The sequence below is a fragment of the Coturnix japonica genome, chromosome 15 (genome assembly GCF_054131305.1).
Source record: "Coturnix japonica strain WE chromosome 15, WE-NBRP24, whole genome shotgun sequence".
In the NCBI taxonomy this organism is placed as follows: Eukaryota; Metazoa; Chordata; class Aves; order Galliformes; family Phasianidae; genus Coturnix; species Coturnix japonica.
In genome coordinates this window covers 15,629,736-15,654,144 of record NC_140677.1, presented here as the reverse complement: position 1 = coordinate 15,654,144, position 24,409 = coordinate 15,629,736, and the positions used below count along the sequence as shown (strand labels likewise).

Below are 24,409 nucleotides of genomic sequence, written 5' to 3'. Positions count from 1 at the left end.
CCGGCTTCGGTTTTGATTTCGTTTTCTATTCAAAGCAATCCTGTGCTTCTCACCCGGGGTCAGCCTGGACCGGGGGGCACCCAGGGGGGGTGAGCCGGGCACCGCGCTGTGTGCCTGCATCACCCTGAGTGCCCGGGGGGGTGGAAGGGGGTCGGGGGGGCTCCGTGTAGAGCCGACCCCCGGGCGGGGGGTGTTCGGGAGCTGCGGGGGGGCTCCATAGCGCGGTGCCGTCCGACACCGGGACTAATGGGGGGCGATGCCGGGTGGCGGTGTGTGTGTGCAGCGATGGGGGCTGCCGGGAAGGGGGGAAAGGATGGAAAAGGAAAAAGAATAAAGGAGGGGCGGGGGAGGAAGGCAATGGAAGGCAAAAAGCGGCAGGATGGCGGACAGGCCGAGCGATCCGAGACGTCTCAAATCGACTTTTTTTTTACTAAATTTTTTGATACAGCCTCAACTTGTTTTATTACAAAAGCAAAAGCATTAAAGATGGGTAACGCTCACAGCGTCTGTTCGGCTCCGCTTCTTGGGCCGGGATCCCGCCGGCCCCGCCCCGCATCCCGCCCCGCACCGCCCGCTTATGGCTCCCCCTGCCGGCCCCATCCCGCCCCGCATCCAGCCCCGCCCGGCGCCGCCATGTCGGTACCTGCGGGCCCGGGTCGCTCCCCGTTGTCCTGCACCGCCCGCCCCGCCGCCCCCCTGCAGCTGCCCGGGGGGCTGGAGGCGGCTCGTCCCGGCGTTGCCGTCATTGACGTGCGCTTCCCCCGCGGCAGCGCGGCCGACGTGAGTTGCGGGCCGGGGGCGGGTGGTGCCGGTACCGGCTGCGAACCGGGCGGGTCGCGGTGCGTGTCCGGGGCCGTGACCGCTCCGCCCCCCCCGCAGGTGCACGAGATCGTCTTCAAGAACTTCTACACCGCCTTCCTGAGCGTGCGGGCACAGCGGGCCGGGCCGCCGGGACCCCGCAAGTGGGTCACCTGCCTCCGCGACCTGCGGCTGATGCCGTGCCCGCACACCGAGCCGGGCGCTCAGGATTACTTCTCGCTCCGCCGCTCCCAGGTCCGCCCCGGGTGCACGGCTGGACAATGTCCCCCCCCGCCCCGCCTGACGCCCGCTGTCCCCCCGCAGATGCTGTGTGACATGGAGCAGGTGACGGCGCTGCGCTTCATCCTGCGGCAGCCCTCCCCGGCGTGGCTGCACTTCGGCATCGAGGAGCTGCAGCTCTTCCCCCCCGGCAGCAAGGTGACCCCAGGGGGCCCCGAGTGCGGGCACTGCCCGGGGGGGGAGAGGGGAGCGTGGGGCCGGGGGTCCCCGCAGTGCCGCCCCTTCGGTGCTGCGGAGCGATGCTCGTAGCGCCCGTAACGACACGGAGGATGGTGGGGCCCGAAGTGGGGCGTGAGGGGCGGCTGCGGGATGGAGACCCCCGCGTGACCCTTTGGCTCCACCGCAGACCCCCCCGCAGGACGTTCCCTCCTGGCTGTCCCAGCTGAGCCCCCCGGAGCAGCCCCCCAGCCTGCACGGGGTGAGTGAGTGAGTGGGGCCGTTCCGTGCTGCGGGTGGGGCGGGGGTGGGGGCCGCCCTGCCCCGGGGTGCGCAGGTGTGGGTGGGCGGTGCTGGGGTTGGTCCTTCCCACCCACCACGTCCATGTGCAAAGCAGCCGGTGTCAGCGCTGCTGGCCCTTCTGACCCCAACCCCAACCATCCCAAATCCGGTACCCGACCCCGGGCAGCTTCCAGCCCTTCTGCAGCCATCCCTGACCCCGAGGCCGCTGGGAGCAGTTTGCAGAGTTCAGAAGGAAAATACCCGCGGCTCCAGGTGTTGTTTAAACCCGCTCATCCTCCGCCTGGGGACAGCGGAGCTGGGTGATGGTGGGGGGGGGGGGTTTGGGGTTCAGGAGGTGGCCGTGGAGACATCGCGAGCGGCAGCGCTGGGCTCCGGGTGAGCAGAGTCCAAGGAGAGCGGGGACAGAGCTCGGGTCACCCACGTCCCCGCGGGTTGTCACCGTGTGTGTCCCCACGTCACGCCGTGCTGGGAACAGAGCGCCGAGCTGCAGCGTGGCTGGTGCTGAGCCTCGGTGGCGCAATGAGGTTTTAATCATTAGCCAACGGCCCGCTCGGTGTCCCCGCTCCGTGTCCCCGCTCCGGACGGGGCCGTGCCGCTCAGGGTCACGGTGTCACAGCGGCTCAGCCCCGAGGGCTGCCCGGCCCTCCCGGCCCCGCTCCCGGCCCCGCTCCCGGTATCGCTCCCGGTATCGCTCCCGCTGCCTTCCAGGAGCTGCCCGACCCGGACAAGGTGGCGGCGGGGCTGCAGCAGATGTGGGCGCTGACGGAGGTGGTCCGAGCTCGCCAGGCGGCCTCGCGCATCGGGCGCTTCGACGTGAGTGCGGTGCGGGGGGTGATAACACGCTCCGGGATCCCCGCGGCGCTGCCGGAGCTCAGCGCTGCGTCCCCTCGGCAGGTGGACGGCTGCTACGACGTCAACCTGCTGTCCTACAGCTGAGCCGAGCCGCCGGAACCGGCGTGGATGCCGCAACCGATGGACTCCGACCCGGCCTTTGTCCCACTTCCTCCCGCGCCGCCCCCCGGCCGTGCCCCGCAGCCCCTCCCGCAGCGCCGTCTCCGCCACCCGCGGGCTCGGTTGGGGCCCGGCCCCCGCGCGTTCCGCCGCCGTGGCTCCGGATAAAGGCTGCTACCGCGCTGCCGCCTCCGCTCGTTTGTGCGGGGCCGGGGGCGGGCCGGGGGCGGGGCGGGAGGGCGGCATGTCCCAGGCGCCCCGGCGGGGCGGGCCGAGCCGAGCCGTGCCGTACCGAGCCGTGCTGAACCGAGCCGTGCTGAACCGGGCCGGGGTCGGAGGATGCTGCGGGCCGGGTGCCGCGCCGCGCTGGCCCGACGCCACTTGGCTTCGGCGCCGGTGAGTGGGGGGCGGGGGGCGAGGGGTGAGGGGAGGCCCGGCCGTGCCGAGCTAAGCCGGGCCGTGCCGCGCAGGAGGGGCTGAAGCAGACGCCGTTGGACGCGCTGCACCGGGCCCGAGGCGGGAGGATGGTGCCGTTCGCCGGCTGGAGCCTGCCCGTGCAGTACGGCCGGGGGCACCTCGAGTCGCACCTGCACACCCGGCGGCACTGCTCGCTGTTCGACGTGTCCCACATGCTGCAGGTAGCGGCCGGGGGGGCCGGGGGCTGCGGGAGGGGTCCCGCCGCTCCGCCTCACCCACCGGCCCCTTCCAGACCCGGGTGTACGGGCGGGACCGCGTCCGCTTCCTGGAGAGCCTGGTGGTGGGGGACATCGCCGAGCTGCGCCCGGGGCAGGTACGGGGGGCGGCGGGCGGGCAGCGGGACCCCGGCACGGGGCTCCTCCAGTGGACCCCCGGTCCCAGCACCCCCCCCACACACACACACAGGGCACCCTGACGCTGCTCACCAACGAGCGCGGCGGCATCGTGGATGATCTCATTGTCACCAACACGGCGGAGGAACATCTGTACGTGGTGTCCAACGCGGGATGCGCCGACAAGGACCGGGCCGTCATGGAGGTACAGGCAGGGCCGGGGCAGGGCAGGGCTGAGCCCCCCAACCTGTGCCCACGCTGCGGCCCCATCCCTGCAGGGCAGAGCGGCAGAGCTGCGGGCGGCCGGCGGCGACGTGCACCTCGAGGTGTCGGACAACGCGCTGCTGGCGCTGCAAGGTAGCGGGTCCCATGGGGTCACACCGGGTCTCATCCCACGGGCCCAGCAGACAGCCCTGCACCCCCACCTCAATGCTGCCATCCCCAAGGCTGATGCCTGCCCCCCCCCCAGGGCCCTCCATGGCGCAGGTGCTGCAGAGCGGGCTGCCCGATGACCTGAGCAAGCTGACCTTCATGACCAGCACAGCCACCACCGTGTTTGGTGTGCCGGGCTGCCGCGTGACGCGCTGCGGCTACACCGGCGAGGACGGCGTGGAGGTACATGGCACCACGGGGCAGCTGCTCCCTGCATGGTGCTGTGCCCCCTGACACCCCCATCCCGCACAGATCTCAGTGCCTGCAGGGCGAGCAGTGGAGCTGGCAGAGCGGCTGCTGGGCTGCCCCGAGGTGTGGCCGGCAGGGCTGGCAGCACGGGACAGCCTGCGCCTGGAGGCCGGGCTCTGCCTCTACGGCAGCGACATCGATGAGAGCACCACGCCGGTGGAGGCCGGGCTGCTGTGGACCCTGGGTAGGTGCAGCCTGTGTCCAACTGCCAGGCCTGAAATGCAGGTCCTGATTGCCAGTCCCAAAGCACAGCCCCCCCAGTGCCAGTCCCAAAGCGCGGCCCCCAGTGCCATGCTTGGAGTGTGAGCCCCCATGCCAAGCCCTAAGCACAGCACCCCCCCCCAGTGCCAGCCCCAAAGCGCAGACCTCAGCCCTCTGTCCCCATAGGGAAGCGCCGGCGCACAGCCATGGATTTCCCCGGTGCAGCCGTCATCATGGAGCAGGTGAAGGAGAAGCCAAAGCGGAAGCGTGTGGGGCTGACATCAGTGGGGCCCCCCCTGCGGCCGCCTGCCGCCATCCTGGGCCCCGAGGGCACCCCCGTGGGCACGGTGACCAGCGGCTGCCCCTCGCCCTCCCTGGGTAAGAACATCGCCATGGGTTACGTGCAGGCTGCGCTCAGCCGCCCCGGCACCACGCTCAGCGTTGAGGTGAGGAAGAAGCAGCACCCGGCGCTGGTCACCAAGATGCCCTTCGTGCCCACACACTATTACATGGCCAAGTGAGACCCGGCCCCATTAAAGCTCCTCGCCCATCTCCCGCCTCGTATCCGGCGCTGGGGCAGCACAGGGTGGGGGGTCACAGTCCTTTAATGGTGCTGGTAATGGTGGGTGCTCCTCATTCACGGTGCGTCTTCCCTGGCTCCGCTGCTGCGCTGTCCCTGCGGAGATGGTGGTGTCAGTGGGGGGATGTGGGGCGGGCGGTGGGTGCACCTGGCTGGGGGGGGCAGAGCTGGGCACTGGGGGATGGGGATGGGAGTGGGGGATGCAGGCAGAGGGTGTGCACTGGGATGGACTGCACTGGGGGGATGTTGTGGGGCACAGTGGGGTTGTGCTGTGGGCTGTGGGGCACACACTGGGGGGCACAGATAAGACTGTGGCATGGGGACATGGGGACATGCACTGAGGGCACATCGTGAGGGGGCACAGCGGGGAGGGACGCTGGGTGGGCACAGCAGGGCACAGCGATGTGCCAGGACCCAGCGGGGGGGGGGGGGGGTGCACTGGGGTGGTGGCACGGGTACAGCGGGCGGCTCTGGGGGCACAGCCGGGCGGTGCGTTGGTGCGGGGACACGGGACGGGCACCGGGAGGTAACGGGACAGCGGCACGGGGCGGGGGGGGCACGGATGGGATACACGGATACACGGATACACGGCCCCGGGGAGCCGGGGCGGGGGAAGGTACCGGGTCGGGGCCGCGCGGTGCCGGGGGTCGCACGGACTCACCGTGGCGGGCAGAACCGCTCGGCGGCGCCGTCGCGTCGTGCGGGGGACAGAGAGTGAGCGCGGGGCCGGGCGGGAGCGGAGCCGCCGTCGGTGCCCGGTGCGGGGGGGCGGCGGGCGGCCGGGCGGTAGCACAGCGCCGCCACCTCCTCGCCGTAGGAGCGCCACGCCAGGCGGATGGCGGTGAGGCTGAGCCCCAGCCACAGCAGCAGCAGCTGCACCAGCGCCACGCGAACGTCCTGAGTCGCCCATTCCGCCGCCAGCTCCCGGCCCAAAGCGCCCAGCGCCTCCCGCACCGCCGCCATCGCCGCCGGTACCGGACGGGGCGGGGCGCGGGGCGGGGCGGCGGCAGCATGGCGGGTGCGCGGTACTCACGGCAGCTGTGAGTGCGGGGACGGGGGCGGCGGGGGCCGGGCGGCCGTGTGAATAAATGCCGCTGTCTGAGCGCCGTGTCCGTGCCCGCAGGTTGGTGCTGGGCGGCGCCGGGCGGCGGCTGCGGGACGCTGCGGTGCTGGTCGCGGGGCTGCGAGGGGTCGGAGCGCAGACGGCGGCGGCGCTGGTGCTGGCGGGGACGAGGAGGGTCGTACTGCACGATGATGGGGCGGTGCAGGGCCGGGAGCAGGTAGGGCAGCAGGTGGGGCGGTGCGGGGGCACTGCGGGGCTGCTGGGGGGTACGGGGCGGGTCGGTGTCCCGGTAAACGGGTCCGAAAGGGCTGGGGAATTGGACACAGGTACAGGGAGTCATCCCGGTGTGGGTATGGATCCCAGAGAGGGGTCTGAGTCGCTTGGGGACGGTTACGGGTGTGGATCGTGCTGATGGCACGGTGCAGATATGGGTGTGGGTGCTGGTGGGGTGTGGGCAAAGGTTCCGGGAATGAAGATGGGTGCAGGCTGAGGGTGCTGACAATAGTGCGAGTACAGGCAGGGGTCCCGTTAATAGGTGTGACTGTGGGCAGGGTCCCAGTAAGGGGTACAGGGATGTCTGGGAAGTGGACCTCGGTCCTATCAATGGTTGTGGGCACAAGAAGGTGCGGGGATGGGGGTTCCAGTAATGGGTACGGAGGAGCCATGGGGTGGGTACAGCTGGGAGATCCCTGTCCTGGGGGGGTTGGGGTGGCTGTGCTTGGAATGGGCTGTGGGCTCCCTGTTCCCGGTGTGGTTCCATCCAGGCCCACGAGTGCCGCTGCCCCGCAGTTCCTCCAGGGGGAGCGCAGTGTGGGCCAGAACCGAGCCGAGGCGTCCCGGCAGCTGCTGGCCGCGCTGAACCCTGACGTGGAGGTGTCTGTGCACCGCGGGGAGCTGTCGGAGGAGTTCCTCGCTGCCTTCCAGGTGAGTCTGACCCCAGCCAGCAGCGCCATGGGGCTCCAGTGCCCGCTGACAGCCCCGTGCAGGTGGTGGTGCTGACCCAGTACCCGCTGGAGGAGCAGCTCCGTATCGGGGACATCTGCCATGCCAGGGGTGTCTGCTTCATCACAGCCGATGCCAAAGGGTTGGCGGGGTAAGGGCTCAGCACCGCGTGGCACCAGGTGGCTGCCCCTTCTCACCCTGCCCTGTACCACCATGTCCCCGTCCCACTGGTGAGTGGGATCCAGCTGCTCAGAGCTGCTCCGTCCCTGCCCAGGCAGCTCTTCTGTGACTTTGGGGAGCACTTTGTTGTCCATGACCCAGCAGAAGGGGACCCGCTCTGTGCCACCGTGCAGCACATCTCCCAGGTAGGAAGCTCTGTGTTGTCCCTGCACCCCAGCATGGTGTCATTCCTGCTCCATGTCTCTGACCTGAAGTGCTTTGATGCCTCGCGCTGCCTGGATTGAACCTCACATCTCTGCTCAGGGTAACCCGGGGGTCGTAACGTGCACAGGAGCAGACAAGAACCGGGGCCACGGCTTCAGTGATGGTGATGTGGTGATGTTTTGTGGTGTGGAGGGCATGGTGGAGCTGAACAGCAGCGAGCCCTGCCCTGTACGTGTGCTGGGTGAGTGCCCTGTCCTGGGGGCTGCGGGGGTCCCTGCTGGTGACTCTGCTCTCATCCCTCCTGCTCCCCAGATGCCTTCAGGCTGGAGATCGGTGACACAAGCACCTTCTCCCCATACCGTGGGGGGGGCCGGGTCTCGGAGGTGCGGCCACGCCAGGAACACTCGTATGTACGTACCCCTGCACCGCAGCAGTGCCACCCCAGCAGCAGCCCCACGCCCCCACCACGTCCCCACGGCCCCCACGCTGTGTCAGCAGGAGCCCCTCAGCCGGGCACTGGCCATGCCCAGGATCCAGGCCGGGAGCTGCACGGAGCTGCTGCGCAGTCACGGTCTGCACGCTGCCTTCCGGGCCCTGCATGTCTTCTGCCAGGAGCGGGGCTGCCTGCCCAAGCCCCGGGTACCTGTGAGTTTCTTCCCAGCCCCCCCAGCCCACTCCCCCCCCACATTCCCTTACCCCTCTGCCTACAGGAGGATGCCGAGCGTGTGCTGGAGCTGGCACGTGAGCTGGGCTCAGCGCTGGGCCCTCTAGATGAGGATGTTGTGAGAGCGTTTGCCAGCGTCAGCGCTGGGGAGCTGTGCCCGGTGGCATCCTTCATCGGAGCACTGGCTGCCCAGGAGGCCATGAAAGTGAGCAGGGTGCGGGGGGCTCTGCTGTCCCCGTGTGCTCGGTGGCCACCAGAGGGCACCTGCTGCCTTCATGGGGACACCGGGTGCTGGGAGCAGCAGGGTGCTGAGACCCCTGGCTGGGCACTGGCACCTCGCTCACTCCAGGCCATCACGGGGAAGTTCCTGCCCCTGGAGCAGTGGTTTTACTTTGACGCCCTGGAGTGCCTGGCCATGGAGGGGGCTGCAGGGCTGAGGCCGGAGGACTGCGCCCCGGTGAGTGCCCGCTGCCGCTGGGTGCTGCAATGCCATACACAGCCCCACTGACACCGATCCCTTCCCTGGCAGAGGGGGTCCCGCTACAATGGGCAGATCGCCGTGTTTGGGGCTGACTTCCAGGAGCAGCTGGGCCAACAGAAGTACTTTGTGGTGAGCAGGGTATGGGCGGTGGGGTGGCACAGCTGGACATTGGGGTGGCACAGCTGGGCACTGAGGTGGTACAGCTGGGCACTGGGGTGCAATGGCTGTACCTTGCAGGTGGGAGCCGGTGCCATCGGCTGTGAGCTGCTGAAGAACTTTGCCATGATGGGGCTGGCAGCGGGGCCAGGTGGTGAAATCACCATCACCGACATGGACACAGTCGCACACTCCAACCTGCACCGGCAGCTTCTCTTCCATGAGGCTGATGTGGGGGTGAGCTCCCCCCAGGGGGTACCTGGGCAGTGCAGGGATGGGAGACAGGAGACAGGAGGGAGCTGTGCCCACTCTGTGCCCTGCAGAAACCAAAGGCGGAGGTGGCTGCAGCTGCAGTGCGGCTCATGAACCCAGATATAAGGGTGACAGCCCACCAGGCCCAGCTGGGCCCTGGCACTGAGAAGCTCTTTGGGAACACCTTCTTCCAGCGGCTGGATGCTGCTGTCAGTGCCCTGGACACGCTGAGGGCCCGTGAGTGTTTGGTGGGGCAGGGATGAGCCCTGTCTCCATGCTACCAGGATGGATGCATCATCCCCTGCTGCCCACAGGTGCCTACCTGGAGAGCTGCTGCATCCGCTCCCACACGCCGCTGCTGGACACGGGCACAGAGGGGACAAAGGGCAACGTGCTGGCCATGGTGCCCCCCCTGAGCCAACCACTGCAGACAGGCAGCGACCCCGCGGATGGGAGCTTCCCACTGTGCACACTGCGCTTCTTTCCCTGTGCCATCGAGCATACGCTGCAGGTATGGCTGTGCATCCTTGCACCCTTTGGTGTCCCATCCCATCTTGTCTGCAGGATGCGGCCTCAGCTGCTTCCTGCTGGGGGGTCACCATCACGGTGAATGGGGAGGGGTCACAGTGTGGGAACCTGGCACTCAGCCCCATCCCTACAATGCAGTGGGCTCGTGATGAGTTCAAGGGGCTCTTCCAGCTGCCTGCAGAGAGCATGAACCGCTTCCTGAGGTGAGTATAGACTCAGGAGTGGGGCCAGGCTCAAGGGACAGATGTCTATGGCCCGCACATGGCATCACTGCGGGGGTTTGCAGGGAGCTGCCCGAGGAGCCGGCGCAATGGGAGGCCATGGTGGTGCCTGAGCGGGTGCGGAGGAGCCTGCAGGAGCAGCCAAAGGACTGGGGGGACTGTGTGCGCTGGGCCCGCCGGCACTGGCAGCTCCGCTACCACGACAGCATCGTGCAGCTGCTGCACGACGTGCCACCCTCACACGTGAGCACGGCCCCCCTTGTGCCATTTGCTGGACAGGCATCCCCAGCCCTGACTCTGTTTTAACTCGTGGCAGGAAACCAGCCCCGGTGTGCCCTTCTGGTCGGGGGACAGGAGGTGTCCCCACCCGCTGACGTTCGACCCCAGCAATGTGAGTGCATGGAGATATGGGGCCGGGGAGAGCTGCTGGTGGGCACTGGGCACAGCATCAGGCAGAGCTGCACTGACAACCTGGATGGGCTCTGCAGCAGGATGGAGGATGAGCAGCACCTTCACCCTGTCTCTATTGCAGGACACCCACCTGGCATACGTGGAGGCTGCTGCCCAGCTCCTGGCTCACACCTACAGGCTGCCATCGTGTGGTGAGCGGGCGGCCACGCAGGACGTCCTCTGCCACACGGTGCTGCCACCCTTCGTGCCCAAGGACAGGCACTACGTCCCCACTACAGATGGCGTGGAGGAGGTGGAGGAGGCTCTGGGTAAGGCTACTGCATGTCTGTGTCCCCAGAAAGCCAATGAAGAGCATTGGGCCAGGAGCTGCAGCGATGATAATGGGTTCCTGGCCTGTGTCCCCAGAGCCTGGACAGCTGCTGGAGCTCGTGCAAGAGCTGGCAAAGTGGAAACAGGAGCTCGGAGGGGGCACAGAGGCGATGGACCCCATCAGCTATGACAAGGTACCGCAGCTGCAGGGCTCGGGGAGGTGGCACTGCTCCCCATGGGATGCCCACGTCCCCACGCTCTTCCCTGCAGGATGACGACCTCCACTTGAGCTTCATCACGGCTGCATCCAACCTGCGTGCAGAGAACTACGGCATCCCGCCCGCCGACCGGCTGACAGTGAGTGCCAGCCCTGAGGGTCCCCGTCCCCACGGAGCAGCTGGTGACGCTCCTCGTGTCCTCAGAGCCAGCGCATTGCTGGGCGCATCGTGCCCGCCATCATCACCACCACAGCGGCCGTGGCTGCCCTGGCGTGCATGGAGGTTTACAAGCTGGTGTGGAGATGCCGGGACCTCCAATGTTACCGCAACAGCAACCTGTTCCTGTCCGAGTGCCTGCTGCTCCGCATCCAGCCCCTGCCAGCCCCCACATACTGGGTAGGATCCCTTCTCCCTTGGGCACACGGCAGCCCCACGTTGTGCCCCACGGCTGCTGTGTGCATCTGGCTGATGGGAAGCAGCTGCAGCAGCCGGCCAGCAGCTGGCACCGGGCCCGGGGCTGCCTGCGGGTGTGGGGGGAGCGGGGCTGGGGTCCCTCCCTTTCTGCTGGAGGGGGGAAAGCAAAGCCACGTCAGGGGCAGGGGGGGCAGGCCCAGATTGGGACCGTCTGGGCGATAGAGGCCCCTTTGTCTGGGGGTTTATGGCGTGCGAGGCAGCCCTTCCTGCGCGGCAGGAAGCGCCGATTGGAACCAGATTGGCCCGGGGGGCCCAGGGCCGGGGGCAGGAAGAGGGGGAGGGAAGTGCCTTCATCGCCTCCGCAACGGCTGTAGCTCAGCTTCGGGCTGCACGGACACCCCACGGCCCTGCTGCCATTGCACCCTGCTGCCCTGCTCTGTGCCATAGCCTCAGGGCGGCCCTTGAGGACTGTGCCACCCTGCATGCAGTTGGCACCATGTCAGAGCAGAGGATGCTGCTCTGTGCTCTCTGGTCCCCATCTGTACCCAGCATCCAGCTCTGGGGCTCCCAGTGCAGCTCGGTGACACTTCATGCTGGGATGTGGCAGTAGTGCTGCCCTATGGCTCGGATCCCAGTGGTTCCGTGGGGTCCTGAGAGCCCACCAAAGCCGCGGCTTGGGGGACGTGGTGTGCGTGTGCCTGTAGTGGTGCAGATGGGGTTAAGGCCTCTCCCGGCACAGGCAGCAGAAGGCAGGAGGCGAGGGCGGCCCGCTGCCAGCATCCGCGGGACATGGCTGGGCCGGCACAGCACTGAGCGCTGCCTGCAGCGGGGCAGATGGTGGGCAGCCATGCCAAGTGCTGGGGCCGCATCCTGCACTCGGGCTGCAGCCGGGTCACCAAACCCCGGGGGCCAAAGGCACAAGAAGAGGCGATTGTGTGGGGCTGGGCTGCTTGTCAATGGGGCTTTGTGCGTGGATGGGGACAGCGGTGCCGGGGGGTGGCTGTGTCCCATTCCAGCTCCTTGTCCCCGAGCCCCCTCTTCTCAAACCCCTGTCCACAGCCCTCATCCATGCGCTCTGCTCCCCGCACAGTACAGGGGGAAGGAGTGGAGCTGCTGGGACCGGCTGGAGGTGCGTGCTATTGGGGAGGATGGGCAGGCGATGACAGTGCGGGAGCTGCTGGCCTGGCTGCAGGAGGAGTACGGGTGGACCGTCACCAAGCTCCTGCATGGCAGCACCATGCTGTACGATGGGGAGGAGGATGAGGAGATGCGGGCACGGCAGCAGGCACAGAGGTAGGCAGCGGTTCTGGTGTTACAGGGCCCCCATCTCTCTCCTGCTCCGCTCCAGCTGCAGGGTAAACATCCTGCTGCCGGCAGCGCTTCCCCTGCTGGACCCCCGCCGGCCCCTGGCCATGGGGGCTGGGGGTCCGGCCCAGCGCAGAGTTTCTTTCCTGCCTGCAGGCTGTCAGATGGCGTGCAGGGCTCTGCAGAGCTGCAGCAGCTGGAGCTGCAATACGTGTGTGTCGGGGACCAGCTGGAGGACGCCTGCCCCCCACTTCTCTGCACCCTGCCCTGAGCCTGCGGGGTGCCCCGATGTCACCGCCTGCCCCACGCAATAAAAGCCATGGGATAAGCTGTGTTACGAGCTCCCTGCGTCGCACCCCCTGCCAGTGCCGCACCCCACAAAGGCGGCCGCGTCCGTATCGTACAAAACGGGGGTTTATTTACAGCGGGGGGGGGATGGCGGAGCTAGATGTAGCCGATGACGTCGTTGCAGATGATGGGCTGGCGGCTGCGGCTGTTCATGAGGGCGGTGAAGCGGTGGAAGTCCGTGGCCAGCTGGGCGATGTTGCTGTGGGACTGATGGAAGCAGGCTCCCTTGGGCTGCCCGCCCAGCCCCAGCGGGCACGACAGGCGCTTGGCGGGGTCGCGGCCCCCCGGCCGGGCTCCGTCGGCTCCTCGTGGCCGGGCCATGCTGGCCAACTTGCGGCGCACGTTGCCCGAGAGGCTGAGCAGGAAGGCGGGCGGTTTGCCCAGGCGACGCGAGGGCTCCGCGGTCGGTCGGCGTCGGGGCTCGGCGCCCACCTCGGGCAGGTCCATCCAGTTCTCCACCAGGTCGGCGAAGCAGTTGTCCCCCAGCACCAGCGGCTGCCGGTTGCGGCTCTGCGACAGCAGCGACACCGTCCAGTCCCTCCCGTCGGCCGGTTCCAGCGCCCGCCACTGCTCCAGGCAGGCGTCCGACGTGGATTTGGGGCGGGCGCGGCGGGCGGGGGCGGGCGGGGGCCCGACGGCGGAGAGCCGGTGATGGCGCAGGCAGGGCGGGGGCGGCCGCCGCAGCACCGGAGCTTCGTCCTCGCGCCACGTGCCCCCGGACGCCTCCGAGTAGCCCGAGTCGCACTCCAGGCTGCGCTCGCTGGCGGGGGGCGAGCGGGCGGCCGGGCCCCGCTGCTCCTCGTCGCTGCAGGCCGAGCCGGGCCGGCGGGGCGCGGGGCGGGGGTCGCGTTGTGCCGGCCGCGTGCCGGGCATGTGCTCCCGGCGGCAGCGCTGCGGGGAGAAGGGCGGCTCAGCGTCGGGCCGGCGGCGGGCGCAGGTCCCGGCTCGCCCGCGGCCCCGGGCCCCGCTTTCCCGCAGCCCCGGCCCGGCGTGCGGCGGCATGTCGGAGCGAGCGGCGCCCGGCCCGGCCGTGCCTGCGGGAAGTGACACGGGGCCGAGGCACGTAGCAGCCCCGCGCCCCCCGCCACGGCCCCTCGCCGCCACGGGGCGCCCCGATGGGTGGGACGGGACGGGGCGACGTCCCCAGGGAGGGAGCTCCGCGCGAGGGCTCCGGCTGCCGTCGGACCCGCTTCCCCCCCCGGCTTCGACGCGCCCCGACCGCACGGGGCCGAGGGGCGGCGGGGGAACGGGGCGCGCTGCCGAGCGGCAGCGGAAGGAAAGAGCCCGGTCCCCGCGGCCGGGCCGCTCCTCTTTCTTGAATTCCTATTGTCTGAGCCCAAAAGCTGCTGCTACGTCCGCTTCCCTCTCGCGGAAAGCGGCCCGTTCCGCGTCCCGTCCCGCCGCCCGCGGAGCCGCACGCCCGGTATTCATTCCCCCGTCCCCTCTGCCCAGCCCTCACGTCTCTCTCCCCTCGCCCTCTCCCCGGTCCCCGCCACCGCCCCGTCCCGCCGTGGGGCGCTGGGAGGGCTCGGAGCGGGAGGGGCTCGGCGGGTCCCGGCTCCGCCGGTGTCGGTGCTGCGGCTGACAGCTGCCGTCCGTTCCCCGCCGGCCTCGCGCCCCCCGCCCGCGTCCCTGGCTCGGTGCTCCCACGCGTGATGTCACCGCGCTGATGTCACCCGCGGCCCCGCGCCCCGACACGCCGCGACCCGTCCGGCACTCACCGGCTCGGCGCGGCGCTGCCCGAGGCCGCCGTCCAGACGGGCGCTGTGCATCCCCGGCCCGGCCCCGCTCCCGGTGCCGGTGCCGGTGGCGGAGCGGCCGCGGCCCCGCGGAGCAGCGGAGCGCGGCTCAGCCCCGGCCCTGCCCGCCGCCTCCCGCCGCGGCGCCGCCCCGCCCGCCGCAGCCAATGGGGCCGCCGTAACGTGAGCCCGGCCCGTACCGGCACCGGCACCGCCCCGCCCCGCCCGCCGCCCCGGGGCCCCGCTCGGCGCGTCCGGACACGACCCGCGGGGCGAGGCGGCCCCGTTACCGAGGGGAGGGGAGCGGAGACCCGCCGCCCGCCCGCGCCTGTTAATTGCCGGCTATTAGCCGCTCTGCTTTGCTAATGAAGGGTTCCAATTAGCCGCCCGGTAATTCTGCCGGTCCCACGGAGCGCGGCGTGGATCGGCGGCCGCGGCGGGGTCGTGACCTGACCCCCCACCCGCCCCGGGGCTGGGCTGGGAGCCGCGGTGACCGGCGTGACGCCGCGCGTGGGTGGTGCCCGACGCCCGTGGCAACGAGCTCCGGCTTGTCCCAAACAGCTGCCAAACCATGGGCACGTACGGACACCTCACCTGCCTCCTCTTCCTCCTCCTCCGTGCCCCAGGTAGGCAGCCCTGGGCTTCAGCCGCACTCAAAGGAACCGAAAGAAGAGGGACAGGAGACGGGGTCCTTTGGGTGCCCACCCCAGGATGGGCAAAGGGGTGGCGGCTTCAGAGTCTGGGATATCTTGGGGGCATCACTGGGCACTGCAGGGGCAGCCTGGCAGGCTGCAGTGACGCTGTGCTCTTTGCAGGGACCTTGGTAAAGGCAGCAGGTAAGAGCGGCGGTGCCACCCATACCCCCATGGGGACAGGGGACAGGACCCGGTTCCCTGACACGGCCGTGTGAGCTGCTGGTGGCCGTGGCCACACGATGCCAACCCTGGGGTGTCCCCCCAGCCCTGCCCGACCTGCCTCGCATAGTGACACTCAGTGAGGATGCTGCGCCGGGTGCCCGTGTGGCCGAGGTGTCTGTGTCGTGCAGCAATGCCAGCAGCAGCCCCCACGTCACACTGCAGCACGTCGAGTCCAATGCCTCCATAGGCTCCAGTGTCACCCCACGCAACATTGATCCCAACCACCCCTTCAACCCCATTGCGATCAGTGCCGATGGTGTGCCCGCTTCCACATATAGGGCAGAGGTACGGCTGGGGGGCAGGGAGTGGGGCTGGAGCATGTGGCACCCCGCTGAGTGCCATGTCCCCACACAGGTGACACTGCGAGCTGGCGCAGAGCTTGATGCCCACAGGGTGAACTGGTACATGCTGATGCTGCGCGCTGCCTGTCCCGGGGAGCAGGAGGTGACAGGGAAGCTGTACGTGAGGGTGACATCAGGACAGGCGCTGCGCTGTGCCTTCCCGTTTGCTAGTGCTGGTGGGGACGTGGTGCAGGTGTGGGCAGACGTGGCACCCCGTGAGCTCCTGTATGCGGTGCAGGCACAGCCACCGGGTGGGCTGACGGTGAGTGCCAATGCCCTGCGTCCTGCTGCCTCCCAAAGGGAGCAGACCCTGGGGACAGCACGGGAATGGAGTTCTGATCTCTCCTCTGACAGTTCCAGCTCACAAATAGTGGCACTCCACTCACACTGACCCGTCAGGGCCTGGTGCTGGCACCCGATGGTGGCTTCAGCCCCAGCAAGGACACCCAGGTGGGCACGAGTCCCTGCACGGGCAGCACTGTCACCACCACCCCTGGCACCACACACTGTGTCCTGCTCCCCCCAGGCAGACCCCAGGAATGCTCCAGCTCTCCTATTCCTGACCATGCCCCCAGCTCTGTCCCCTTCTGTATCCCATCCCCACTACGATTTGCATTCCTGACTTCGTCTTCATCCGTGTCCCTATGCCCATCCCAATGCCAGTCTTCTCATCCTCTTCTTCATCCCTATTCTCATTCCTATTCCTAACCCAAGCCCTATTCACGGCCCTCTCCATCCCCAGCCTTTGCCTCTATCCCTGTCCCCATCTTGCCTCTTTCCCTCCCCATCCCTATCCCTGTCTCCTTCTCCATTGTTGACCCCACCCCTATTTCCATCCTTGCCTCCATCCTGCCCTTATCCTCAACATCATCTCCAACCCCATCCCCATTCCAGTCCTCATCCCTGATGTCTCACAGCCACCCCTGTGCTGCCCGCAGACATTCAGGCTGGAGATAGAGGTGATGGACCGGCATGGCCAGAACTGCAGTGGGGCAGTGACAGTGGAAGTGCTGCCATTGCGCCGTCCCCCCCGTGTCACCATCCTGTGAGTGAGGCTGGCTGGGTGGGAGTGCTGGTAGCACCAGGCTGTGCCACACTGCCCGCTGTGCCCGCAGTGCTCCGCAGCACGACGTGGTGGTGCCGCAGGGCATCGGCCCTTTGGAAGTCATCACACAGGTCCGTGCCAGTGGGGACAATGTCCATTATGCCATCCTCGCTCCCACATCGCCAGCACTCTTCACCATCGATGAAGGTGAGCACGGTGGCAGGGTCCCCATGGCTGCCCCGTCCCCATCCCTGTGCTTGGCTCAAGGCTGTGCCACCTCCTGCAGTGACGGGTGAGATCCGCAGCACACGTCGGCTGGATGTGGCCAGCGCACGCCTCCATGTCCAGGCATACAACGCACTGCAGCCCTCTGACCAGGACACTGCTGTGCTCAATGTCACGGTGCAGGGGACAGACCGGAGGGCACCATCCTGTGTGCCGGCCCTCTATGTGTATGGTTTGGGGTTTTGAGGGGGATGCTCCGCAGTGCCTGGGAAGTGTTGCTGAGCAGCAGCCACTTTCACACAGGTCCCAGGTGCGTGAGACAGTGTCCCTTGGCAGCACGCTGGTGACACTGAGATGCACCGATCCTGCTGGCGATGAGGGGTCCCTGCGTTACACGCTGGAGGGACCAGCAGGCTCTCATTCCTACTTCCACATGGAGGGGCCACAGCTGAAGGTGTGTGTGGCCAGGGCTGATGAGCCACCAGCGGGGGAGCAGGGTCCCTGTGGCATCCAGCAGCACAGCAGGCTGTGGCTCTGGGGGATGCCCAGCACCATAGGACACCATGGCTTGGCAGGTCAACACCACCCTGGACTATGACACCGAGGCAATGGCTGCTGTGGGCTTCCAGCTGACAGCTACCATCGTGGTGACAGCGGGGGGACAGCCCCTGAGGAGCAGTGAGTGTCCACATCCCCTGCGCCCTGTGCCCATGTCCCCTTCACCCTGAGGGCGGTGAAGGTGGAGATGTGCAAAGCTCCCTTTGGACCCCAAACTGACACACAGCAGAGGAAGGGTTCCTCTCCTGTGGCCTCAGTGATGCCCAACCCCGAGGGCACCAGCGTGGCACCATCCTTATGGAGCATGCCTAGTGCAGTGTAGCCATGGGATGGTGCCAGTGCTGCTGTGTGCTGTGTGCTGTGCAGCCCACGTACCTGTGCTTGTGACGGTGATGCCTGTCAACGAATTCACTCCGGAGTGCCCCAATGGCACCATCTTCACCATCTCAGAGACAGCAGCTTTTGGCAGCATCGTGGGGCGTGTGGTTGGCACTGACCGTGACCGCCCACCAAACAGCCTCGAGTACAGCCTGGAAGGGGGCACTGGCCCCGCACAGCCCTTCTCCATCGACGCACACACCGGTGGGCGCCCAGCCCTTCCCCTGCCCCACAACCCAGACACATGTGGGTGCCTGACAGCTCGCATGACCCCGCAGGTGAGATCCGCGTGGTGGGGCCGCTCGGCGCCCCTCGACGTGCTGGATACCGGCTGACGGTGCGGCTGACGGACACCCACAACGACCTGGACCCGGGGAACCGGCGGAGCCGCCTGTGTGATGTGACCGTGCGCCTGCAGGTGTGAGCGTGACGCTGCGACCGCCCCGGGGGTGGCACTGGGCTGGAGGGTCCCCACGGGGACCGGTTGGGATGAAGGTGAGCCGGCTCTGCGCCCAACAGGCTGTGCCCGAATGGCCGCCACTGTGCAGCCCGGAGGTGCAGGAGCTGCGGATCACAGCCGGGACAGGCAGCCGGCAGCCCGTCACCCGCCTGCTGTGCCGTGCGGACCCCGAGGGCAGCACGCTGTCCTATGCCATTGTCGGAGGTGAGGAGCAGCCGAGCGCTGTGACTCGTCCCTTGGGCACGGCCGGGTGCTGAGCAGACCCTCCAATGCAGGCAACGAGGATGGGCGCTTTCGGCAGGAGGGCAGCGTGCTGTCCTACATCCCCAGCGGCCTGGCCGAGCCCCGCACCTTCGTGCTGCTGGTGGAGGTGTGGGGCAGCGCCGGTCCCACCCGCCGCAGCACCGTGCTGGCTCTGGTCGTGCACGTCACCCCCCGCAGCACCCCAGCACCAACCAGCACCACCGCCCCGAGCACGGTGAGCAGCGACCCGCCCCACGGGGGGCTCCGGCGGGGACACCCCTCACCCCTCACCTCTGGCCCTGCAGACGCTGCGGAAGGAGCCGCTGGTGCTCAGGAGGACGGAGCTGGTCTGGATCCCACCGCCTTGGTTTGTGGCTGTGCTGACCGTAACCGGAGCCCTGTTCATGGGCAGCCTGTGCTGGGTGGCACGCAGTGTGATGCGCAGGTGAGCCCCGGCCAGCAGCACGGCACGGTACGGTACGGTACGGCGGGGCGGGGGCTCAGGGCTGGTTTCTGTTCCTCCTGCAGATGCCGAAAGCCCCACGAGGCGCTACTGAGTGAGAGGTGGGTGCTGGGTGCTGGGTGCTGGCAGTGGGTGCTGGGTGCTGGCAGTGGGCGCTGGGTGCTGGCAGTGGGTGCTGGGTGCTGGGTGCTGGCAGTGGGCACTGGGTGCAGTGGAGGTTCCCGTGTTGTTCCGTGTGGGGGGATGTGGCACGTGGGTGTCGATGTCCCCCCGTGTGAGCAGCGCTGTCCGCCCGCTCCTGTTCCCGCAGCTCCCGGGATGCAGCAGCACGGAGCAGCCCGGCCGATGGGGCTCGGAGCCGCTCGTCCAGCCCCGGTTCATCCCGGTTCCCGGTCCCGCCGCCCTTCGACGGCCGCGCGCAGGACCCACGTGAGCGCCGCGCCCCGGGGGGGGTTGGGGCTGAGCTGCCGGTGTGAGCGGGGCTGTATCCGCAGGGACCGGCAGGGGATACGTGTTCAACAGCGTCACCGGGGAGCGGCGATGGATCTGAGCGGGACCGGGAACCGGAGCGGGGAGCAGCCATTAAACCGTGCATTGAACTGTGACTGACATGGGGCGACATGGGGCGGCGGGGGGAGGGAAGGGACGGAGCCTGGAGCGGAGCTGGGACGGACAACCGGGGCAGAACCGGGGCACGAACACAGCCCGGTACCGAACCGGTACTGAACCCGGTACCGAACCCGGTACTGAGCCCGGTACTGAACTCGGTACCGAACCTGGTATCGAGCCCGGTACTGAGCCCGGTACCGAACCTGGTATCGAGCCCGGTACTGAGCCCGGTTCTGAGCCCGGTACCGAACCCGTCCCGTCGTCCCGGCCGTGCCCATAGCGCTGCTCCCACCGCGGCCCGCGCTCTTTCCGCCGCTCCCATTGGTCCGCCGCCCTCCCCTGGCGGCCAATGAGACGGCGCGGTCCGCCGGAGGGCGGGTCGTCGGGCCGGTGTCACGTGTGCCTAACGTGCGCGGCCATCCGGAGGCGGGGAGGCTTTAATCTTGACCGACGTCCGCATCGACCTATCAACGCGGCCGTTTCTCCCCCGGCGGGAGGGGCTCGTCCTCTGATTGGCACAGAGCGCGGCGGGGCGGGCCTTGGACGGCGCGGTTGCTATGACGGCGCGCATCGGGGCTCCGCCCCCTCGTTGTCCGCCATCTTGTTGTTGATTGGAACGGAGCGGGGCGGGCGGCAGCGCCCGGGAGGGCAGGAGGAGCCGGCCCGGTGAGAGCGGCGGGATGAGCCGGGCTGAGGGGATGGGGGGGCACAGAGCGGGGAGAGAGGATGGGGAGGGGATGGGGATGGGGATGGGGAGGGGATGGGGATGGGGATGGGGAGGGGATGGGGAGCGGGCGGCTGTGGGAAGGATGGGCGGGGAGGGGTGGGGGGCCGGGCCGGGCCGGGGTTGTTTGGGGCTGTTTGGGGTTGGGGCTGTTTGGGGCCGGGCTCTGAGCCGTGCGGCCCTGAGCGGCCCCTCCTTTGTGCCCTTCCTTTGGCAGACGCTGAGTGCGGCCAGGAGCCCCCGGAGCGCGGCGGTGCCATGAGAGCGGCATGGTGAGGGAACGGCACCGGGACGGAACGGCTGTGCCCGGCTGTGTGTGTCCCTGTATGTGTCCATGGCTGGGGAGGGCTCGGGTTTGTAGCCCAGCTGCTGCCGGGCCCCGCGCCCCTCCATCTTAGTGCTCTGAATCAGCACAGCCCCCATTTTTCCTTCCCGCATTGTGTTTCTGTGGTGCCGCTTTGCCCGTGTCCCTGCTCTCCTCCCCTCTGTCTCGGATCCGTATTTCGAGCTTTGGCAGCTGAATCCCAGTGCTTAGACTTGCTATGGAAGCGCTGTATGATGGTGTGGGTCTCCTGGCTGATCCGTGTGGATGGCAGCATGGCTAACAAAGAACTGTACTGTAACATCCTTATCTGCTCAACTGATATGGCTGACCTGGCTGCTAACAGTCAGGGCTTCGAGGTAGAAAGGTGCCCTGGATGCATATTGTTGGGCTGAGCCTTCAGACCAGCTCCCTTTTCACTGTAAGTCTGATGGAAACTTGATGTAGAATTGGATGCATCATATGTTAGGTGTCATCATCATTAACCTAAAACAGGCCTAATGTGGGACAGCTTAATCCTACCTAACAGTTCCTTGTTGCTGGGATTGAGGGGTGTTTCGCTGTGGTTGGGTTAGCTTAGCACGGCCCTAAGGTAAGTGCCCTATTTTAGAGCTGGAAGCAGTGGTGCACTTCAGATTAAGCATAGACTCATTATGTACCAAGGTAACATTGGGCTGATGTATCAACTGCATAAAGCCCTTGTTTATGTTTGCTAAATTGTCATCCATTAGTTTCATCTAACTGTTTCCAGATGTTTGAATGAACAACCTGTTCCATTCTAGTTAGAGTCTATCAGGCTGACTTGACGTGTCCTTTTCATGGCATCACCTCTGCTTCCTGTCTAAGGACTGAGGGACTTAGTCTGAGGGACTTAGGGAGAGCAGGGGGAGTGAGCATTGGCTCCCTGAGGCAGAATTCAGTGTATACCATGTCATTGAAGACCACAAGACTGGGAAGGACAGGGACCTCTTCTGAGCACTGCCTGTATTTTTCCTTGGGTGGTTGATATTCTCACTAGTCCCTCATGGCAGCTGTGCATGTTTGTGATGTTGAAAAAGAACAAGTGAACGTGAATCACTGCTGAGATGAGACAGAGGTTTCTAGGAGCTGCTTCTAGTCACTGGGAATTTGTGCCACCTTCTCCATGTAGCTCCTATTGCATTGAGTTCATATAATTAAAGTCTGCAGCCAACAGGGGGGTCATGGCCTCTCCCTGCTGACAGCTGAGTGTGTGAGCTTTACCAGTTAGACCAGGGAGCTGAAGACATTTACTCTGACCAAGCTCCTTTCCTCCTGCTTTTGTAAGCAATAGCATGATCTGATTCATCGTAAGGATGGCAATAGCAGGCAAGTCCTTATTCTCACAACATTCCAGAAGGCAAAATCACAATTAGATGTGCTATGGGGGATCCCCCTTTAGTGACAGATTGTACACGACCACAGATTTACATGTTACTCTGCTTCCGTTGCCAGTATTGGGAAGTCAAGGTTAAAGTAGCAAGCACTGTGGTCCAGAAATGTCTGAGCTGAAGTTGTACCCGTAGCCTTAATCAGTTAATTAGCCTCCTTGACAAGCATTACAATTTGTTCTTAATTGTGCAGTTCCACTCTATTCTCGTCCATGCTAAGCTTCCTAGTGTTTTCTTCTCTCATTCCTTCGCCCACATATGGTGCTTATTAAATTTATCAACCTCTGAAAACGTGACCTTGTGCAGCTCCATGAACGTGAGGTGGTGAGCCCTGCCCAGGCTGGGAGCTGCCTGCTGACCATCTGCTTGCAGGACACAACCTCCTGCTTTCATAGATCACCAGATGCCTGGATAGATCTTGATTGTTAGTTAGTTTATTTCTCTGTTTCTCAAGGTTGCAGTGGAGCTGGTGAGCGGGTTATGAGGCAGAGCATGCTGTCTTATGGACTGTGTTAAGTCTGAAGTTGAATATGTACAGCCTTTACTCTTGAGCAGGTACATTCCTTGCACAAGTGGTTGAAGCCATTGAATATCTGATGAAGACCTTGTCTGGGCCATTACTCAGGCATTGTGTTGTAACCCAGGTACTTAACACACTGCTATCAGCTTCCTCCGATCCATCCACTATCAGTTAGCATTAGCATGGTGGAGATGTGCAGCAGAGTTCAGTGCTGCTGCTGGGCTGCAGAGTCCTGGAAGGCTGCAAGTTAGTGCTGGAAGCAGCAGCCTGTTTTTTCCTCTTCTGTTGGCAGCGTCACCCCAGTTGTGGTGCTGGGCACGGTGTAGGTTTGAACGTAACCTGTGATGTTTGCATATGTGTGGCAGTTCAGCAGAGCCCTTTCTCTGTGCCTGTACGATATGACTGGGCTCAAAGGAATGTCTGTATTTCCTGACTTTTCTCAGCCTTTGAGAAAGGATGCATCAGAAGCCAGGCTGCTAAATCCAAAGGTTCCCTGGTGAGCTGAGGTGGTTGGGCTGGAGGAAGGAGTGAAAGGAACGAAGGTGTGCCAGAAACCTCTGCAAGAATCACATTGACTATTGATATAACTTGTTGTAAACTGAAGGAACCCTTCAGATGTGCAGAGGAGCAGCTGGCAGCTTCCCTTTTGTATTCCAGTGTGACAGGAATGCAGAGCAGGATGCTGGCAAGTGTTTAATCTCAGGTTTGTTGCTGCTGTCATAAGGGCCGTGGGGGAGGAAGAGGAAGTGTCTGCATGGCTGCTTAGTTTCTGTTTTGCAGGCACTGCCTGTGCACGGTGCTTTAGCTGTTCTGATGTGGCAGCAGCTGTTATTTTTGGCTTTCCCGGCATGCTGTTCGAGTAGATGCACTTTCTAATGGATGCACTTCTTTTAATTGTCATGTAGGGATGCTTAACGCTTCCTATGTAGCCCCTCCAGGTGCGAATTACCTTGCAGGTAGTAATTAGGAGCAAGTTATTTGCCTTTTTGTTTTCTATCTGCATTCTGAGTGGCAATAACTGTGTAAAATAAGCATGCTTCTTTATGATGCTATTTTTGCATAATCCTTGTCAGTATCTGGTCAGTTTCACTTACAAGAAAGGATTTTATCCCATTCTCTTGGAAGAACTGCAGAATGGGTTGGAAGGGACCCCAAGGATCACAAAGCTCCATCCCCCTGTCATATGCAGGGCCACCAAGTTCCATATCTAATACTAGATCAGGCTGCTCAGGGTCCCATCCAACCCAGCCTTGAACACCTCCAGGGACAGGGCATCCACAGCCTCTCTGGGCAGCTGTGCCAGCAATTATTCCAGAATAAGGGAATAAGATTTGCTATTAGAGGGTGCCTCCATATTGTGACATCCACAGTACTGTTAACATTACCGCAGTTGGTTCCGTTTAAAGACAACATGGGTGTAACTGCCACAGTTGTATTAATAGGAGATCAGTGCCAACCAGATCTGAATAACGCAGTAAAGAAAGTTGCAATGCAATTTGCCTACCGTGATGGGATGTTACTATGCGTGGTTAAGAGCTCTGACAGATAAGCTGTGTCTGATTTAGCTTTTGTAGTTCGAAAGGTTATCTCCTCCACCAGCTGTCCTGCTTCTTTGCCAAAGGTTGCCTCCCTGGTATTAGGAGCTGCAGCAGTTCCTGGTCAGCTGCCACCATTTAATGCATAATTTTTCTTCATTAATATCCATTGGAGCGCTGTGTTGTGAACCAGGCCAGATGAAGAACGGATGGGCAATCTCTTTTGCTTCAAATGCTGGTTGGTAGCTTTCAGCTGATGCTTAGAGAAGTCATTTTGGGGGGGGGTCAGTGGTCTCTATAAATTATTTAAGAGCAGCTGTCAGAGCCCTGATGAGTATGTGAGAATATTGGTGTCCTGAAAGGAGCTCCCTTTGAATTCAGGTCCCAGCCTTGAAGGAGGGTGTGATCTCAGATATCCCGGATTGATGAAACAGGTGAGGATCAAA

General features: G+C 65.2%; 7 protein-coding genes across 25 annotated transcripts in view; 5 read left to right on the top strand and 2 right to left on the bottom strand.

Moving 5' to 3' along the window:
• The first annotated feature begins 246 nt into the window (after positions 1-246).
• NICN1 (nicolin 1, tubulin polyglutamylase complex subunit) lies at positions 247-2,691 on the top strand. 2 transcript variants are annotated; one of them, XM_015874572.2, is made up of 6 exons: positions 628-780; positions 880-1,053; positions 1,123-1,236; positions 1,445-1,516; positions 2,266-2,370; positions 2,452-2,691. In XM_015874572.2, the coding sequence occupies exons 1-6, from the start codon at positions 634-636 to the stop codon at positions 2,491-2,493; spliced, it is 654 nt and encodes a 217-aa protein (XP_015730058.2). In that variant the 5' UTR covers positions 628-633; the 3' UTR covers positions 2,494-2,691. The 2 variants fall into 2 exon arrangements, with proteins under 2 accessions (XP_085373217.1, XP_015730058.2); XM_085517091.1 differs by lacking the exon at positions 880-1,053 and having other exon boundaries at positions 247-780.
• Positions 2,692-2,799: 108 nt separating this feature from the next.
• On the top strand, positions 2,800-4,751 carry AMT (aminomethyltransferase). Its single transcript, XM_015874570.3, has 8 exons — positions 2,800-2,904; positions 2,979-3,146; positions 3,218-3,298; positions 3,391-3,522; positions 3,596-3,674; positions 3,787-3,932; positions 4,002-4,182; positions 4,386-4,751. Exons 1-8 carry the CDS (start codon positions 2,848-2,850, stop codon positions 4,718-4,720), a joined length of 1,179 nt encoding a protein of 392 aa, XP_015730056.1. The 5' UTR covers positions 2,800-2,847; the 3' UTR covers positions 4,721-4,751.
• Positions 4,752-4,786: 35 nt separating this feature from the next.
• Positions 4,787-5,756, bottom strand: TCTA (T cell leukemia translocation altered). The gene is made up of 2 exons (XM_015874573.3): positions 5,441-5,756; positions 4,787-4,875 (listed from the first exon to the last, which is right to left on the bottom strand). Exons 1-2 carry the CDS (start codon positions 5,740-5,742, stop codon positions 4,833-4,835), a joined length of 345 nt encoding a protein of 114 aa, XP_015730059.1. The 5' UTR covers positions 5,743-5,756; the 3' UTR covers positions 4,787-4,832.
• Positions 5,757-5,762: 6 nt separating this feature from the next.
• On the top strand, positions 5,763-12,455 carry UBA7 (ubiquitin like modifier activating enzyme 7). Of its 10 annotated transcripts, none has more exons than XM_085517069.1 (23): positions 5,763-5,819; positions 5,903-6,059; positions 6,686-6,766; positions 6,829-6,935; positions 7,059-7,149; positions 7,268-7,409; positions 7,481-7,578; positions 7,667-7,813; positions 7,879-8,037; positions 8,182-8,289; positions 8,362-8,442; positions 8,551-8,706; positions 8,793-8,958; positions 9,036-9,232; positions 9,388-9,452; positions 9,536-9,713; positions 9,787-9,861; positions 10,003-10,189; positions 10,287-10,384; positions 10,461-10,547; positions 10,613-10,804; positions 11,913-12,115; positions 12,284-12,455. In XM_085517069.1, exons 1-23 carry the CDS (start codon positions 5,791-5,793, stop codon positions 12,396-12,398), a joined length of 2,919 nt encoding a protein of 972 aa, XP_085373195.1. In that variant the 5' UTR covers positions 5,763-5,790; the 3' UTR covers positions 12,399-12,455. The 10 variants fall into 10 exon arrangements, with proteins under 10 accessions (XP_085373195.1, XP_085373193.1, XP_085373190.1 ...); XM_085517067.1 differs by having other exon boundaries at positions 6,632-6,766; XM_085517064.1 differs by having other exon boundaries at positions 5,903-6,071; positions 6,632-6,766.
• A 68-nt stretch (positions 12,456-12,523) lies between these two features.
• INKA1 (inka box actin regulator 1) lies at positions 12,524-14,379 on the bottom strand. Its single transcript, XM_015874564.3, has 2 exons — positions 14,197-14,379; positions 12,524-13,366 (listed from the first exon to the last, which is right to left on the bottom strand). The coding sequence occupies exons 1-2, from the start codon at positions 14,245-14,247 to the stop codon at positions 12,572-12,574; spliced, it is 846 nt and encodes a 281-aa protein (XP_015730050.2). The 5' UTR covers positions 14,248-14,379; the 3' UTR covers positions 12,524-12,571.
• A 72-nt stretch (positions 14,380-14,451) lies between these two features.
• CDHR4 (cadherin related family member 4) lies at positions 14,452-19,460 on the top strand. 5 transcript variants are annotated; one of them, XM_085517088.1, is made up of 18 exons: positions 14,452-14,840; positions 15,030-15,050; positions 15,175-15,416; positions 15,486-15,734; positions 15,827-15,922; positions 16,390-16,517; positions 16,588-16,724; positions 16,804-16,969; positions 17,046-17,196; positions 17,318-17,420; positions 17,667-17,882; positions 17,957-18,096; positions 18,198-18,342; positions 18,414-18,616; positions 18,687-18,826; positions 18,910-18,945; positions 19,155-19,273; positions 19,339-19,460. In XM_085517088.1, exons 1-18 carry the CDS (start codon positions 14,786-14,788, stop codon positions 19,392-19,394), a joined length of 2,403 nt encoding a protein of 800 aa, XP_085373214.1. In that variant the 5' UTR covers positions 14,452-14,785; the 3' UTR covers positions 19,395-19,460. The 5 variants fall into 5 exon arrangements, with proteins under 5 accessions (XP_085373214.1, XP_085373212.1, XP_085373215.1 ...); XM_085517086.1 differs by having other exon boundaries at positions 18,886-18,945; XM_085517087.1 differs by having other exon boundaries at positions 14,453-14,840; positions 16,411-16,517; positions 18,886-18,945.
• Positions 19,461-20,056: 596 nt separating this feature from the next.
• The window catches only part of IP6K1 (inositol hexakisphosphate kinase 1), a 31,350-nt gene continuing 26,997 nt past the window's right edge, over positions 20,057-24,409 (top strand). For all 5 annotated transcript variants that reach the window (XM_085517049.1, XM_085517048.1, XM_015874553.3 and 2 more), the window contains exons 1-2: positions 20,057-20,119; positions 20,395-20,449. The gene's annotated coding sequence lies outside the window, so the exon portion shown is untranslated. The remainder of the gene's footprint in view (positions 20,120-20,394; positions 20,450-24,409) is intronic.